The sequence below is a fragment of the Rhagoletis pomonella genome, unplaced genomic scaffold (genome assembly GCF_013731165.1).
Source record: "Rhagoletis pomonella isolate Grant_MI unplaced genomic scaffold, Rhpom_1.0 Rhpom_scaffold_00008, whole genome shotgun sequence".
NCBI classification, from domain to species: Eukaryota; Metazoa; Arthropoda; class Insecta; order Diptera; family Tephritidae; genus Rhagoletis; species Rhagoletis pomonella.
Genome location: NW_023458562.1, coordinates 15188460 through 15205589, shown reverse-complemented (window position 1 = coordinate 15205589; position 17130 = coordinate 15188460). Strand labels below are relative to the sequence as shown.

The following is a 17130-nucleotide window of genomic DNA, read 5'->3' as shown; positions in this document are numbered from 1 at the left end:
GTCAAAAAATTTAACAAAATATTTTTTAAGCTGCAATAATGTTCTTATTGACTAAGCAAATTTATTTCTTTATTGAAAAAGTATTGAAATATGTAGTAACTAGTCATACATACATATTAGACGGCTGCATGAATTCATTCAAACTTCTAGACAAACAGAGTACAGTAGGTTTGAATATTTTACTTTACATACAAAGCACTCAGCGTTTGGAATTTTGTAAATTATGAATACACATTTTGTTTTAAATTTTCTACCTTCAAATGGAAGAATGTGAATGAATGAATGGAAAACAGTGAAATCATTCAAACTAATTTCGGTAAAAGTTTTTTTCTACAAACAAGTTTTTTCGTATGTAATAGGAGCGCAGCAATACATACATACATACATATATATGTTTGCACATATGTGCATAGAAAAATATTTTTGGATATTCATACAAAAAATTGTCATTTATTTCAGTTCAATTTATTCAATTTGTCGACACAAATATCAGAACAGCTATTCACTCAAATTCAAAAAAAATTGGAAGCCAAAATCATTTATTCGTTTTGTATATGAATAATTCATAAGTCGTTTTGAATGCATTCATGCGGCCCTCTAATATATGTATATCCAACAATTAAGTTACTCATACAACCTGTCGTACACCGTTCACATCCCACACTTTCACCTGCCAGTAAAGTAGAAGTAAGCAAGCGACACAATTAAATCCAATTAATATCTTCTGTCGTACTCACTCGCACACAAGCCTACATAAATTTTTACAAATATCCATATATTCAATGATAACTCACAAACACCTACTGCATCCTCCTATATACTCATACGCATTAATCCACAGCCATCACTCTCTGAAACTTATCGCACTTTTAATCCGCTGAGTTGTCAACAACTTGCTGTTGTCAGTTTCGATTCTATGTAATCAACTGGTATTTATATTTTGTTGTTATTGTTCTTGTCTAGCTTCATTACTAACTACTTTTCGCTTCCATGCCTTCCGTTTTCCAAGCCACCGCTCTCTTGAACACGTGTAACTATAAACATAGTGCGACACTTTATTTTGTCTTTAACTTGCTTGCTTTTCTAAGTTTCTTTTATTTTTATTTTTATTTTTATTTTATGTTCACTGCATTCTTGTTGTTTTGCGAAGCGTATCGCTACGACAAGTCCGCTTCGATTATTATGCAAACAAGTAAATTGTAAGAAATCGAAACTTTTTCCTTGTCAACAACAATGATACTAAAAGGAGCACACATATGTATAAATGAAAGCTTCTCTACATACGCACATAGTTAGTATATTATCAGCTTTATCTATGTCGAGTACGGATTGCAATGAGCAAAAGCAGACTGAATGTTCAACTCGAAAACAACAGCTAAACGTACAAGTGTTATTTACAACAACAAGTGGAGCACAATTTGTGCGTCGACAGTTAGCAACAGCATTCCAACAAATTACTAAATAAACGAATCGAATTACAAGTGTCAGAATCACTCGCAGTCAATGGGTAATGAAGAGAAAAGGTGTGCAACTTTTATATATAAGTACTAAGAGTGCCAGTTAATATCGAAATTCGAACGTTTTTTTTAGTTTTTTTAAGAAATTTGGATTTAGGCATGACCTGACAAGATACATTCCAGTTTGTCAACAAAATTCGATAATTTGATATATGTTGATAATTCAAAACACTAAAAACACTAAAATCCGATAGCTCAACAAAATTCGATAAATCGACTTATTTCGATAAATTTCAAAGGAACCATAAATTTTGATAACTCAAAAATGTATATATCTCTATATAAGTCGATAAATCGGTAAGATTTGGATACCTATATAAATTTCGATAACTCGGTTAATTTTGATAGCTCCACGTTTTTCGAAAGCTATCCATAAATTCTATATATTTAAAAAATTTAAAACTGGCATTCGATAAATCGACAAATTTCAGTAAATCAATAAATATCGACAACTCGATAAGTTGGAGGAGTTCTATGCAGTATGATAACTCGATATATTTCGTTAACACTATAAATAATGATAATTCAATAAATTTAGAGAACTTGATAAATGTCATTACTTGACAAATTCCGATAAACCCATCCATTTTTTTATAGCCCGTTAGCTATCCGTAAATTTTGACAACTAATTTTCTGTGCAAATAAATTCCGACAACTCAATACACATTGATCAATTTGAATAACTTGATATGTTGCGATAAACGTGGCTAACTCTAGAAACTTCGATAACTATGAACTTCGCTGATGCGATAAATATCAGTAATTTGATAACTTTCGATAACTAATTATTTTTTGACTTATCCAAAAGTTTCAATAATTCTTATGTATTTCCCAATGTTTTTACTTTCGTCTTTATCTTCAATTTTGCCTTCACTTTTTTGTCTTAATCGTTATCATATATTTCTTCATCATCACATTTACCTTTATCACAAAATTTAATTTTAAATACGAAGTAAAAGGAAATGCAAAAACAAGTTAAATTAAACAGGTTGCAACAACACAAATACGGAAGTTTTTAAACGACGATTGTGGCAGTAATTTTCAACGAATTTTTAAGCCATGGAAACTCTCTTCATCTAAAAATAATTTTCCAATGGGTTTCCTGGTTTCACAATTGGTCGAGTAGAACCGCCAAAATAAGGCGGTTAAAATCACCCTGTGCGACACACCTTAACCGACACCAATCGGGACCAAAATTTATATATGTTTGACCGTGGCTTTACCGATTGAGGAGGAGAGACTGATAAAAATCGTCTATTTGATTTTTAAGGACCACCCTAATGCACATAACTACGCAATCATTGTCATCAGCACGGCGAATGGGGCTTAGTGACATATTTGAAATTTTGTAAAAAGTTTTCAGAAATTATTGCAAGCGAAGTGTAGGAAACAGTAGCTGCGGTCACGGGGCACTATATCCTCGCCCGAGGAGCCTAATATTAGATGAACTACTTCAACTTCTCTCTGACAACTTATGTCGGTTTTTTAGGTAATGTGGACGACATTTAAAGAGGAGAGTTTCAGAGCACCCTCTGCGATATTAGCCAAAGACGCTAAAGATTAACGAAAGGATGATGTGCCAAGTTTCATTCACTAGGAAAAGATCCCTAGCGGGAATGCGGGACATAAATTTGGAGGGTTTCAGGGACTAATCCTAGACTCCAAACTTATTTGGAAGTGCCAAGTGGAGGCGACCACATCCAAGGCCTCGAAAGTTTGAATGATGCACATGCGTCTGACAGGAAACTTCTGGGAATATAGTCTCAAGATCCTTATATAGTACAGCCAATATTAACTTATGTGGCGGAAGCTTGGGTATAAAAACTACTCTTGCCAATGGTGAGACAATCGCCTTTGTATGCAAGACGGCAGCCTCTTCATATCATCATAGAGCAGTTCAACAAAAGAGATTTGCTTAGCACTGCTACAGAGTGTTTGGAAAAGGTAAATTCATACCTTTTGAGATATGGAGCAGCTAGGGTCCTCGCTTATGCTAGCTCTATTCCCAGCGACATAAACAGAACCTAACCCCTTATATGATATTTAAAGTAGAGTCTTACCCTTATTTCTTTTCACTCCAACCGATAGCAGCAAACTCTACCTGCAACTAATTGTACTAATTGTCATTGTCGGCGATGTGCTAACACATTCGGGAAAAGTATCCATTAGGGGTGTTCGCGCCAAAACGATTCCGGCCGTAGTAAAGTAGATAAGAGGAAGAGACGACGCCTTTTTCTCTTATCGCGGCACATTGGTTGTTTTCAAAATTAATAGGACAGTGCCAATTGATCGAGCACAAACAACACTGGCACTGAGGCTCGATGGTCTGAGAGTGGGAGAAAGTCCTAAATTTGAAACGTGTGGAAATATCTAACTTAGTGGTCGACTTGACTCTAAACAAGTCTACTAATAGGCTTTAGGCTGTAATTATAAATTATCAAAGGAACAAGGAAGTCGGTGTTGTATGAAAAAAAATTTACTTACACTGGACCAAAAGCACAATGGTTTTTTCAACCAACTTATAGTTTGATTTTTTGAACGTTTCCAGCAGTACGAATACCGTCAGCGCGATACATAATTTTTATTTTTTATATTTTTGGTTTTTCTTTATCACGAAAAAGCATCTGTAAAGTCTAGAACCAAATTAAATGACGAAGAAAATTAATTCAAGTTGAACATTTAAAGACAAATTTATAAAACGGCTGTAGCTGAGTGCTTACAGATGCTTGCTGTTATTTGCTAATCCCGTCAGAGGGAACTTGTTAAAACAGGGACCGTAACCGTTATGATTTTTATAATAAAAATGAAAATTTAATCGTTATGTTGTGATTTTTATTTTTTCGATCATTTTTATCGTTATTTTATGATTTATATTTTTTCGATCATTTTTAATCGTTATTTTATGATTTTTATTTTTTCGATCATTTTTAATCGTTATTTTATGATTTTTACTTTTTCGATAATTTTTAATCGTTATTTTGTGATTTATATTTTTTCGATCATCTTTAATCGTTATACTATGATTTTAATTTTTTCGATCAAAAATAGAAGTTATTCTTAGTTTTTTAATGTGTATACCGAATGTGCACAGATTTGACTTAAAAACAGTTTAACAAGGCATGCATATGTACACAAACAGTAAAGTTAGACTTGTAATGCTCTCAACCCATAGGATTGTTCTATATTGGAAAAAGTATACCCCTATTTTTATACCTTTATGAGCATGAAATGGTATTATAACTTTGCTCCGATGTTTGTAAGTACCACAATTAGAAGAGATATACCCATCGAAATGTACACTTAAATGATCAGAACGTCGAGCTTCGTCGATTTAGCCATGTCCGTCTGTCCGTCTGTTTGCATGCTATCTAGTCTCTCAGTTTTCGAGATATCCGGATGAAATTTGGTAGGTGGGTGTATTTTTATAATGCACTAATCATTTATCGGAACCGGAATAATCGGACCACTATAACATATAGCTCCCATACAACTGATTCTTCAGATATGAGATTTTTCGCTATAACTCCTCGATTTAAGCAGTTAGGAACATGAAATTTGCAATACTTCCACCCATTTACAACAGAATACTTACAGTGAAAATTACAAAGATCGGGTCACTATAATCTATAGCTCCCATACAACTGATTGTTCATATATAAGATTTTTCGTTATAACTCCGCCATTTATGTAGATAGGAACATGAAATTTTGCACTGTTGCCACTCATTATCAAAAGAGAACTTACAGTTAAAATGGCGAAGAGCGAGTGGCTATAACACATAGCCTCCATATAACTGATTGTTCAGATATGAGATTTTTTGTTATAACTTCTCCATTTATATTATTTATTTATTTATATTTTCACTCATTATCAACAGAAAATTTACAGTAAAATGAACAAAGATCGGGTCACTATAACATATTTATTGCCTCCATACAACTGATTGTTGATGGGTTTTACTGTGAAACTCCTTTGTATGGACAGCTAAAGCCGATAAATTTACACAGTCTACTGAAAAAATCGTCAAAATCTATGCTGTTTAAGCTCTATCTCCTGTACCACTGATTGTTCAGATACCAGTTTTTGCGATTTATCTCCTTTATGTAAGAAGCTAAACCCATTAAATTGTGTTACCGGTTTACATACCGATCAAACAGCAGTCAAAATCAAATAGATTGGTGCTATATAAGGTATATGTTCCATACCTCCGATTGTTTAGATATGCCTTGTTAAACTGTTTTTTAAGTCAAATCTGTGCACATTCGGTTAACACATTAAGAAACTAAGAATAACTTCTATATTTGATCGAAAAAATTAAAATCATAGTATAACGATTAAAAATGATCGAAAAAATAAAAATCATAAAGTAACGGTTAAAAATGATAGAAAAAATAAAAATCATAATATAACGATTTAAGATGATCGAAAAAATATTAATAAAAAAATAACGATTATTTTTCATTGAAAAAATATAAATCATAAAACAACTATTATACAATGATTTCTAAATAAAAATCCTTCATGATAACGATTATTTTCGGTCCCTGTGTTAAAATGATAATAAAAAATTTTGATTTGTATCTCCGAATTATGAAAAACACCCGTGAAGTGCAGAGCATAAACGTATTCAAACGAAAAAATCGACAACCAAAACTTTGGTTAAAGTGAACAAATAATTTTTTACTTTTAATATTTTTATTGAGCTTTGTACCACGATTGTTTATTCGGAAAAATTGAAAAAGCAACAAAGTCTAAGCGGTAGAAGTTATAGCACTATTTCGGAGATCACCACATCTCCTCATCAGACTTCTTTTTCTAGACTTCAGCAGGGAACAAATAATTGTTGAAAACAACAACCAAGGTATAGTTATTATTAACCACAAATCAAATTGATTCCTTTTCAAGTTTGAATTTGGCAATATTGACCAATTTTGGGTTGATGTTTTGCTCAGTATAGGGATTTGAATACGTATTTTCCCGGCTCAAAAACGGAAGTTGAATGATCGATTAAAACTGGATTTGTCCTCAACTCCAATATCAAGTTCAATAGTATGCAAGGGTGGCACCAAATCATGTCCTCATAACTTTTCCTAGTCCTGACAGAGTTAGGGACATTTTTGAGAAATTATGCATTTGTAACGTTTTCTCGAGAGTATGAGTAGCTTACGGTGCCGTGCGGTGCAGGGTGATTGGTGCAAAAATACTTTGTACACTTTAAACTAATTGTCGTCAGTCTTCCATAGACTGAACACTTCACACTGCCAGATCCCTATAAAAGTTACAGGAAAGGGTAGCAAACGTAGATATCTTGATTTTGCTACAGATTGCTATTTGAACCATTTTTACCAAACAAATAAAAAGTACGAAAACCGGTAAAAATTGGATAACTGCCACGCCCACTACACTAGGGGGCGGATATGCTAAATGATATCTGATTGCAATGAAATTCGGTTTGTAACTTGGATTAAGCTAGGAAATACGGTGAAAATCGGTAAACTGCCACGCCCACAAGTTATCCGAAATTTGTATTCTAATTTGGCATAGACTGGGAACGATCCTCCCAAATAGCAAATATTTCGTGCAAGCTCTATTTTTGCTTCTGGGCGGGAATGGGAAATACTACCCGATTTTATTCAAAACGACTTGTACCTTACAAACCGAGTTTCGTTGAAATCGGAAAATATTTCTCATTTCCGCCCACTTGTTTAGGTTAGGTTAGGTTAGGTTATCCTGGCTGCCCTCATCCGCGCAGGAAAGGGCACACTTAGGCCTCCATGGGCCCATTGTGATACCATATTGAAATTGAACCAATTTGTAGCTCTGATAAAGCGCACAAAATCGTAGATACTGGCCGAGTCCAGTTCAGCCAGACACTCGAAAGAATAGCGAAGGAGCGAGCGTCGACGGGCTCTTGCCAAGGCGGGACAGTGGCACAGGTAGTGCTCCACGCTCTCGATCTCCTCCTCATCGCGGCAGCTGCGACAGTAGTCGTTTGGCTGCAGACCCATCCTGGCAGCGTGGGTTCCCATAAGGCAGTGCCCGGTGAGAATTCCGATAACATGGCGGAGCATTGGTCGCTCCAAACGAAAGAGAGGGCGAGATCTACGCTTATCTAACCTAGGCCACATTTGCCCGTTCGATAAAGTTATTCTGCAGCCAAAGTTTGCAGGATGATAGCGGAATACCCGCATTACGAGCGGTACTGATCGCAGGCAGTAGGGTTCCTTTCCGAGCCAGCTCGTCCGCAACACAGTTGCCCGGTATATCCCTATGACCTGGTACCCATACAACTCGAGTAAGGTGGCTCCTTGCCAGCTCATTTAGAATACGTCTACATTCCATGACAATCTTCGATGAGGATTTGTCACAATTAAGTGCTTTGATAGCTGCCTGGCTATCAGAAAAAATAGTTACTGAATGCAGAATAGTAGGAGAATCGATCATCCATCTAGCAGCTTCGTAGATTGCTGTTAGTTCAGCCTGAAACACGCTACAGTAATTTGGCAGACGGAAACTGAGGCTAAGTGAGAGTTCCTGCGATATATATCCCACTTCCTACCTTCAGATCTAGCTTGGAGCCATCGGTGTAGATGGCTGCTGAATCAGAATAAGGGATCAGGATTGAATCCTCCTCCCACTCACCTCTTGAGGGGATCCTTGTTTGGAAGTCATTCTTTAGTCCAGTAGGTGGGACTGTGTAGTCAAGTTTCCTGGAAGATCTTCCAAAATTCTAGAGTGTCCAAATCTTGTATCACTCCACTTGATCAGCGCGTTTAATCTAACAGCATTACAACTTGCCTGCAGTTTGCCATATAGGTCCACAGGTAGAAAATGGAGCAAAGTCTCTAGGGCTTTAGTCGGCGTTGAGGGCAACGCCCCCGTGATCATAATGCACGCCACCCTTTGAACCTTTGTTAATCTGCTTTTGATTGTGAGTTTGTCCACGGATGGTCACCAGACCGTGATGCCATAGAATAGAATGGGACGCACCACTGCTGTGTACATCCAGTTCACGATGTGCGGCTTTAAGCCCCACTTTTTTCCTATTGCGGATACAGGGCAGTTATAGCCTTCTTGCAACGCTCTTCAACATTGCGCCGCCAAGTTAGCTTTCTGTCCAATACAACGCCCAGGTGCCTAACTTCCTCCGAGAGGGCCAGGGTAACACCACTCAGGGAAGGAAGTTGCACCTGGACGGTTTTAATTTTCTTTGTGAAAAGAACCATGACTGTTTTCCCTGGATTGACACCAAGGCCAGATTCCTTGGACCAGGTTTCCACAACGCGTAAGGCGCCTTGGACCAGATCACATAGAACTTGGGGGTGCTTACCTACCGCCGTCAGGGCCAGATCATCAGCGTAGGCAACTACCTGACAGCCCGTGCTTTGTAGCAGAGTATTCACCGTTAGATTCCACAGGAGTGGGGAGAGGACACCGCCTTGCGGGGTGTCGCGGTTTGCATACCTTGTTACCGATACCTCTCCCATCTCCGAGTATATAGTTCTGCAGCCTAGAAGGCGATGAACAAATTCTACCAGAGGGTACTCCAGACCGAGGTTAGTTAGGGCGCGGAGAACAGCTTCTGGGAGAACATTATTGAAGGCACCCTCGATGTCAAGGAATACGCCTAATGCATATTCCTTAAGCGCTAATGCCTTTTCAATGGTGCTGACAATACCATGCAAAGCTGTGTCTACAGACCTGCCTTTCCAATAGGCATGCTGACAGCTAGATAATTTACTTAAATCAATTTCTGTTCGGATCTTCACTTCCAGTAGTCTTTCCAGAACCTTCAGGAAGAAAGATGTAAGGCTAATCGGTCGAAAGTCGCTTGGCTTCACATGGGATGGTCTGCCGCCCTTGGGAATGAACACAACCTTCGCCAGTGTCCATCCCTTGGGTATGAAGCTAAGTCTGAGACAAGCCTTTTAGATTGAAACAAGCATCGGACATAGAATGTCACACGTTGCCCGAAGTTCGGCAGGGAAGATGCCGTCCATGCCTGTAGGGCCGGAAGGACCTTATGGCCCAATCTACCCTTTCTACATCAATAAAATCTATGCATTCTAAGGAGGGTCCAGAAATTGTGCGAGCGACGCCAGGCTCCTCTGTACACCCTGGAAAGTGGGCGCTCATTAGAACCTCAAGCATCTCCTCTTGGGATGATGTCCAGTCGCCATTCGCCTTCTGAATAAACATTGGGTTCGTCGGATTTTTGGCAAGCACTTTGCGCAAGCGATTACCCTCCGATTGTCCCTCTATGCTATCACAATAATCCTTCCAGGAGTCCCTTTGGGCTTTCCTGGTGGCATTCTTAAATTTCTTTAAGGCTGCTTTGTAAGCAGGCCAAGAACCATTACGCTTTGCAGCGTTGAAGAGTTTCCTGCTTTCCTTCCTTAAAGAGGCAATTTCCTTAGTCCACCAGTGTGGCTTCCTCTTTCCTCTCGGAAGTACAATTGGACAGGACGCAGAGAAGGCCGTATTACAGGCATTGGTGATGCAACCTACGGCTTCTTCAATTTGTTCCGATGAGCTTAACTCACCGAGAGAAGCAGGGTTTGCGAATAGAGGCTCCGCTTCATCAGATGGTAACAGTAAGCCGAGCCTACCGAGAGAAGCGTCGTTGAGCAGAGACTCCGATAGTACCGTCCTAAACATAGTCCAGTCGGTACGTCTCTTGTTTCTGTACAAAATCGGAGCCGGAGATTCGAATGATAGGTACATATGGTCAGAGAATGAGTGGTCGTTTAGTACATGCTATTACCTAATACTCTTCAAGAAAAAATTGGACGTTAAGGTAATATCTAGTACTTCCTCCCTGTTTGAGGTAACAAAGGTGGGTCTACTACCAATATTACAAATAGCTAGATCATAAGATAATATGAAGTCAAGTAATAACTCACCTCTTGGGTTGATATCGGTAGAACCCCATAACGAGTGGTGCGCGTTTGCATCGGCTCCTACCACGACGGGAAACTTCCTTAAATTGGCCTCTTTCACCACGTCCAGTAACCGAGCAGGGGGGCACTCTTGGCGATCGTGAGCCATATAGGTTGAGACCAGCCAGAGTTTGGTGGATTTTCCCTCCACATTGATGCTCACCGTGTCCTCATCACTAAAATGAGTGAGTAAATTATAAGAAATAGTTTTCTTGATTAATATACATGCTCTGATTTTACCTGCCACTGCGGCCGACACAATTTGGTAAGCATCAGAGTTGAGTCCGCAGACCCTGTTTTTTACGACCCAGGGCTCTTGGAAAAAAATTAACTCCTCCCCTTTGTCACTAAGGTGCAGGAGCAGAGCTGCGGAGGCTGCTTTGGAGTGGTGAAGGTTAATCTGTGGGACCTTCATCCACAGCCTCTAAGGAGTTGGCGCCATCCATAGCTCCTGGCACGGTCCCTTTGGACACCTCTACAACAGTATCATCGGCGTCCTCCGTTTCCGATGCCAGGAACAGGTTCTCGAAATCCCTCGTCCATTGGCCGAAATCAGCACCGTCTCCAGCAGCGGATTGCGTATCGCTTTCCGATTCTGATGCCGAGTCTCATTCCTCCGCCAGACGAGGGACCACGGGAACCTCCTGGACTTCTTGGCTAGGGGCAGGACCGCTCGAGGCGTTTTCTGACCTACTCGAAATAAGAATTCTTCATGTGGCAGATTATCGGGTTCACTCTCGGTGCTTCCCGGCTCAGGAATTTTACCCTCATTCCCTTTCTGGGTTTTGAGAGTGATGGAGTAGAAGCCGTAGCTTATGACTCCATTGCAGTCAGCGAGGGTCGGGAGATATTCCTCGTTAATTACCAGGGTAATATAACGTTGTTGCTCCCTAACCTCACTGACCTTCACTACTCTCCAATCGAGGGCTGGTAGTGTGTCGTTGGAGATCTGGATAATCTCCAAAATTCCCTGCGGAATAGCGGGTTCCTCCGGGACCCATGCCCTGGCTCGCGCCCTGCAAGGGATTTCATCCCTATGCACTGCCACTAAGTCCGTGCCGGGCCACAGTTCCCCAATCGCAGATATGGCCTCCTTATAGAGCCGAGCCGACCTTTCGTCGGCGCACGATACCAATTTAATACGGCCTTGGTATAAGCCAGCGTCGCGAATGACAGGAGCAGGGCCAGGATTCCTTTGGATAATTTCCTTGTACACCCGGCAGAGACCTACAAGGACAGTCCTCCAATTCTCGGCTGTCAGGTTTCCCTCTGGGTGCCCCCTGTCCATTACAGCCAGAACCAAATGGTCTTTGGCCACATCATTGAAAGCCCGAGGGACCCGTGAAGGGTTTGGCGGGCTGTTTCTGCTCGAGGTTTTTGTCCTCTTCAATGGGCCGTCGGCATCATCTGCCGATTGCTGCCTTTTGGGGGGCAGTTCCCTGGAACCTGAGGGAGTGGGTTCAGGGTTATTCAGGACACCCTTCTCCTGAGTCCGTTCCCGGCTTTCAGAGAGAATGCCCTTTGCCCTCTCAACCACATCCCTCATATTTTCGGGAACCGGATTGTCCCAGAATTTCTTCAGCAGCCTGGAAGCGGTTCTTCTGACCCGCTTCGCTCTCACTGCTGGGCGTACCCGTTTAATCGTCCCTGGACCACTGGGACGAGCGTGATGCTTCGCCAACTGCGACCCCACAGGGGGTTTGTGGTTGGCATTCCTATTGCCCGTGCAGGGCTCCCGGGTGCCAGTAACGCCCCCAACCGGAGCTGATTTAGAGCTGCCCTCAAGGGGTGTGCTCATTGCCGCTCTTGATGAGGACGCCTGGCACAAGAGATCCATCGGCCGTGTAGGCTTCGTTAACATCCCAGTCGCCAGTCGCTCGCTACCCTCCGAGGGTTTGCAGCTACCAACACTGGGCTCAATCGCTAGTTTAAATGGCCGTGAAGGCTTCTTCGGGACCGATCCAGCGGCTACCGAAGATCTATCTTGACTATTTATAACGCCGTGTCCGTCGGCGGCATTTTTACCCGTGCAGGGATCCGGGGCTTCTTTGTTGTTTGTATTCATATCTGGTTCTTTGGTCGCCTACTGAGCCGAAACCGTTCGGCGACCGTGTATAAAGGAAGGGCGAAAGAACGGTCGGTCACAGCAGAGCTGTGGTAAGTCCACCGTTACTCCTGGAGGCGGACAGGTATCCGGGAGGCCCCGTTAAAATACAGTCGGAAGAGCCCCCCTGACTGCAAACCATCCAATAGGCACGGTGACGCATGACACCCTGGATTAGGGGGGCGTTTTATACCTACCGCCAGGTACCCCCTAGAAATAGCCTAAGTATGCCCACCCCAGCCCCCCCTTGGGCGAGCCACTAGAAGAGACAGGAGAGTTTATACCTCGGCCTTAGCTAGGCCCCGCCTACTTTCACCGCTGCGGCGTAGGTCCGACCGCAGCGGTGCCCGCAGCGATGCCCATTGCCCAGTCGGCACCCGCTTGGAGGATATATCTAGGAGGATTTTTGCCAACCCGCCCACTAGTTTGGAGAGATGAGGCGGGTCTGGTAGCCAATCACAAATTTTTGTTACAAATCGAATTTCACTGAAATTCGATACAATTTACCATATCCGCTCCCTAGTGTAGTGGGCTAGCTAGCTAGCTAAATTCAATATTCTTTCATATTTACTCATTCCTATGGAAAAGTACTCCACGTTACAATTTTCAGCAAAATCGAAGCACATTTATAATTTCTTCTCTTCCACTGTTCGGCGCGTAGGTAGCGGCCCAACTCGTAGCTTAAGTCTCCTTTGTATTGTTTCCTTTATTTGGCTTATAGCGTTGTCGGTAGATTCCATCCTATTGTGTTCCTTATCTCGTTCTTTTAACATCTCGCACCCAGATCCCAGTTACCCTCGGCAGCTTAGGAAGTATTGCGAGTGCGTTCGTAATATTTTGAGCGCCCTTGGATATCCATTAATTTGTTTCACAATTTTTGGCTCAACCTAGTAGTGTCTTGTAGTTGGTTACATGTTAATAGTTGGTGCCGTTCCCCATATAAATTTTCTTGTAGCATATCCTAATTTCGGTCGTTCTATTGTATCGCATAGTCTTATTTTCTTCCCCACCAACGATCCCGCCGTCAGCAGTGAGTAAGCCGGTTGCTAATATATTTGTCATCTACTTTTTGCTCGTGCATTTGTTTACCTACACTGGGCCTTTGTGCTGTGCGTTGGCAAATTCATTTGGTACATTAGGCTGGTAGGCCATCTTAAAAGCAAAAAGTGTAGGTGACAAGAGTTATGCAGAAAAGTAAGCTGGAGCATATCCGCCTTCGAGCTGGAATGAGATAGCGGACTGCCTAGCAAGAGAGGCAATTGATTTCGAGCCACCCCTTTGAGAAAGTCGTAATACTAAGTCTTAATAAAGGGCTCTGGAAAGAGTGGAATACACTTAGGCATAAACTGGCATAGTCCGTTAGGAATGCGTCAGGCAAAGAGTTTACTGGAAGGCTGTAAAAAGAAAAGATTCAAAACCCTACTCAAAAAGAAATTTACAGTGCAATTCTGGCAACTATCTTGAAAGCTTTTTATTGTCTTTCGAAAGACTTATTGGAAAATCCGCTAACGAGGAGGTCTTAGCGCTATGCTTGTTGTTCGCCTTTTATTTATTAATTTATGTATTTAAAGTATAAATAAAAAAATACTTTTATTCACAAAACAACCTAAAAACTAAAAGAGAATTAAATTTAAAAAAAATTTAATAAATAAAAAATAATAATAAAATAAGATCCTAAAAACTATATGAAATGAAAAAATATACTTTTCTTTTTGAAACAATAAAATTTAAAAATCAAAAGCAAATAAAATTGACGATTCAAAATCAAATTATTTAAAAACAAAAAAATAAATAAAATATATTTCTAAATATCAAATGAAATTAAATAAATATATTTCTTTTTCAAACAATAACATCTAAAAATGGTAAGCAAATTAAACTAAAAACGAAAAATATTTATTAAAAAAAATAAATCATAAAAATTACATGAAGCTAAAAAAAAATATGATTATTTTTAAAGCAATAACATACAAGCATTAAAATACATATATTTTGTCTTTAAAAACAATAAAATCTAACAATTGAAAGAAAATTAGATAAAAAAAAAATAAAAATTTAATTGAAAAATTAAAAAAATCGCCTATTAGGTTTTCGAACACGGATCTTTCGAATTACACGCCTGTCCTTTGCTCACTCGGCCATTGCGACTGCTGGAGCGACGTGAGCCAAGTAATATATAAATGCTTTCTCTAAAAAAAGCTTTTCACCACAAGTGGTAAATAAGAGAGCTTTTTTCTAAGACTTTTGTGCTAGAATAACAAAAGTCTTTCGGACTATCTTGTCATCCGTGTTTCATTTGTCTTACGAAAGACTTTCTACTATCTTAGCCAGAATTGCCCTTTTATAATACTAATGGTGTTTTCGTTTATATCAAAAAATGTCGCATTTTAATTGCCCGTTTCTCTTTTCTTGTTCGATTCTTATATAAAGGTAAACGGTGATAAAATTGTGTGTCCATTTCTTAAAATGTCACACTCTTGTAAGGCAAAAAAGGCACATTCTCCGTCTGCCCTTTGAAGCTTTGTCAGGGGAGATGTTCAGGCTTACTTTAGCCACAGCTTGGGCACATTATTGCTTTATTTTACTGTTTGTTCAGGTTTGACTTTGCTACAATCATGTTTAATTGGCTTCGAATGTCAGTGGAATTTTTCTGATTGTCCTACAGAAGATATGCTTTCAAAAGAACTTAGTAAAAACAACTGCGCCAAGAGCAGTAATGGAAGGGCATTAGTCATGAATAAATCACAGTGTAGCTGAGAATTTTCTATGGGTAAAAAGGAGCATTATTAGGCTTTCATCCGGCTACTCTTTTTCAAATAAGGAATTTAAAAAACAAAACAAACGCTGAACCATCTTTCTACATGAATATAGTAAACATATGCAGCCTTTAAAAATAAAAGGAATCTTCGTTCCTTTTCCCAAAATTTGGTTTTCGCTAGTTTTCAAATCTTTATAATTTGATATGAAGATTTAAGAAAGTATAAACAGCAAATATTCAGTTTTTATTTTATCCATAAAATCTTATGAAGCATGGTATGATATTCGATAACAAACCCATACTATTTTTCTCATAAAGTTTCGAAGCATATTTAAATTAATTCTCTCTCCTCTTTCACTCTTTACGGATTCACATTCGCAAAATATAGCCTTAAATTGCCACAACCTCAAAAGTGTAAAAAAATATCTTTAATTAACAGCACCACCGAAATTCTCGAAAACAATACACCGAATGCCCTGCAGGTGAAAACAGCAAACTAGCATACTTTCCCGTATCAGTAGCTGTCATAGGCAGCCTTCACTTTTATTATATATTTTATCTTAGGTATACTGCATTCATTTGAATATTCACAATCCTCCTTTCTTCCTTTCGCTTAATCTAGCCGTCGTCGCTCAAACGCGTTAAGCTTCGATTTAACATAACTTCCATGCATTTTCTCGCCTCCAGCTAAGTGCCACACAACGCACCAATCCACTTTCAGTATCGCAGTATACAGCATGCTTTACGTTTTTAACTTTACTTCTTCAGGGCTACAACTTTTCGATGGCTTCTACGTATTAAATGAATGCTTATGTACATACATACATACATTTCACCTGCATCAATATTATCTCTGTACATCTTTCGGCGTCTAGCACTACTACACTGCGTATAGGCAACCTCAACTGGTTGCTATGTGCCAGCCACAAGCACTTCTACGTCTATATCTTTTAACAGGCATTTATGTGGCGGCATTTTTGCCTGCCAGCAGTTCTTCGCATTAATACAGTAAGTGGCACGTAGCAGAAAATGAGCGTCCGTCGCAAGTGAAGCTTGCCATACAGCTGCCAATTCCATGCGCTTTTACTAGGTAGTATACTCGTATATATACAGTATTGGCCAATACAATAGCACCCCCATTTCAAAGTGATATTGTTTGCCTCTCATGTTTATTTATTTATTTTTAAGAATTTCAATTAAAATATAGTTCATTCTCTCACAAAACTCACATAAACTCAAGCTTAAAACTTTTTATCATTTGCTTCCATATATGGACTAAACACAATTTATTTTTATATGGCAAAAACCCGCAACATCCTCGGCGAAAAAAATTCTAAAAAATCAACGGTAACCTTTAGCCACTTGAAACTTGCACATTATTAGACTAAAATTGAATGGGCTATAAAACTGTGAATTCAAAAAAAGTCTACCGCTTCTGAGAAAAAAGTTTGAAATTTGGGTGAAAATTTGTTGCACTTTTTTGCGGTCTTTTGAAAAGTTTAAAGCATTGGTTTATATGGGTTTTGCTGGAGAATGAACTGTATTTTAATTGAAAATTCTTAAAAACAAATCATTAAACATAAGTGGCAAACAATATCGCTTTGAAAGGGGGGTGCTATAGATATGTCCAATACTGTATGTGGTGAATCCTTTATAATTGCTGATGCAATAATTGCACTGGTCTACAAGGGTTTTGCGAATAAGACGGGACCTGGTGTTTCCGAACGGATTTTTCGTGCTGAACACGAATCTGGGGTCCAAAACTTCCCATCACGTCACGTTTTCGAGAAAAAAGGGGTTGAAACCCCTAAA

At 39.6% G+C, this 17130-nt stretch overlaps 1 protein-coding gene across 1 annotated transcript in view; it reads right to left on the bottom strand.

Moving 5' to 3' along the window:
• Positions 1–12521, bottom strand: part of LOC118745087 — a 31563-nt gene extending 19042 nt beyond the window's left edge. The window contains exons 1-2 of the mRNA XM_036478625.1: positions 12090–12521; positions 8982–9442 (exon numbers count right to left, since the gene is read on the bottom strand). Of these exons, the coding sequence (XP_036334518.1) occupies positions 8982–9442; positions 12090–12521 (893 nt within the window). The remainder of the gene's footprint in view (positions 1–8981; positions 9443–12089) is intronic.
• Positions 12522–17130: the final 4609 nt, after the last annotated feature.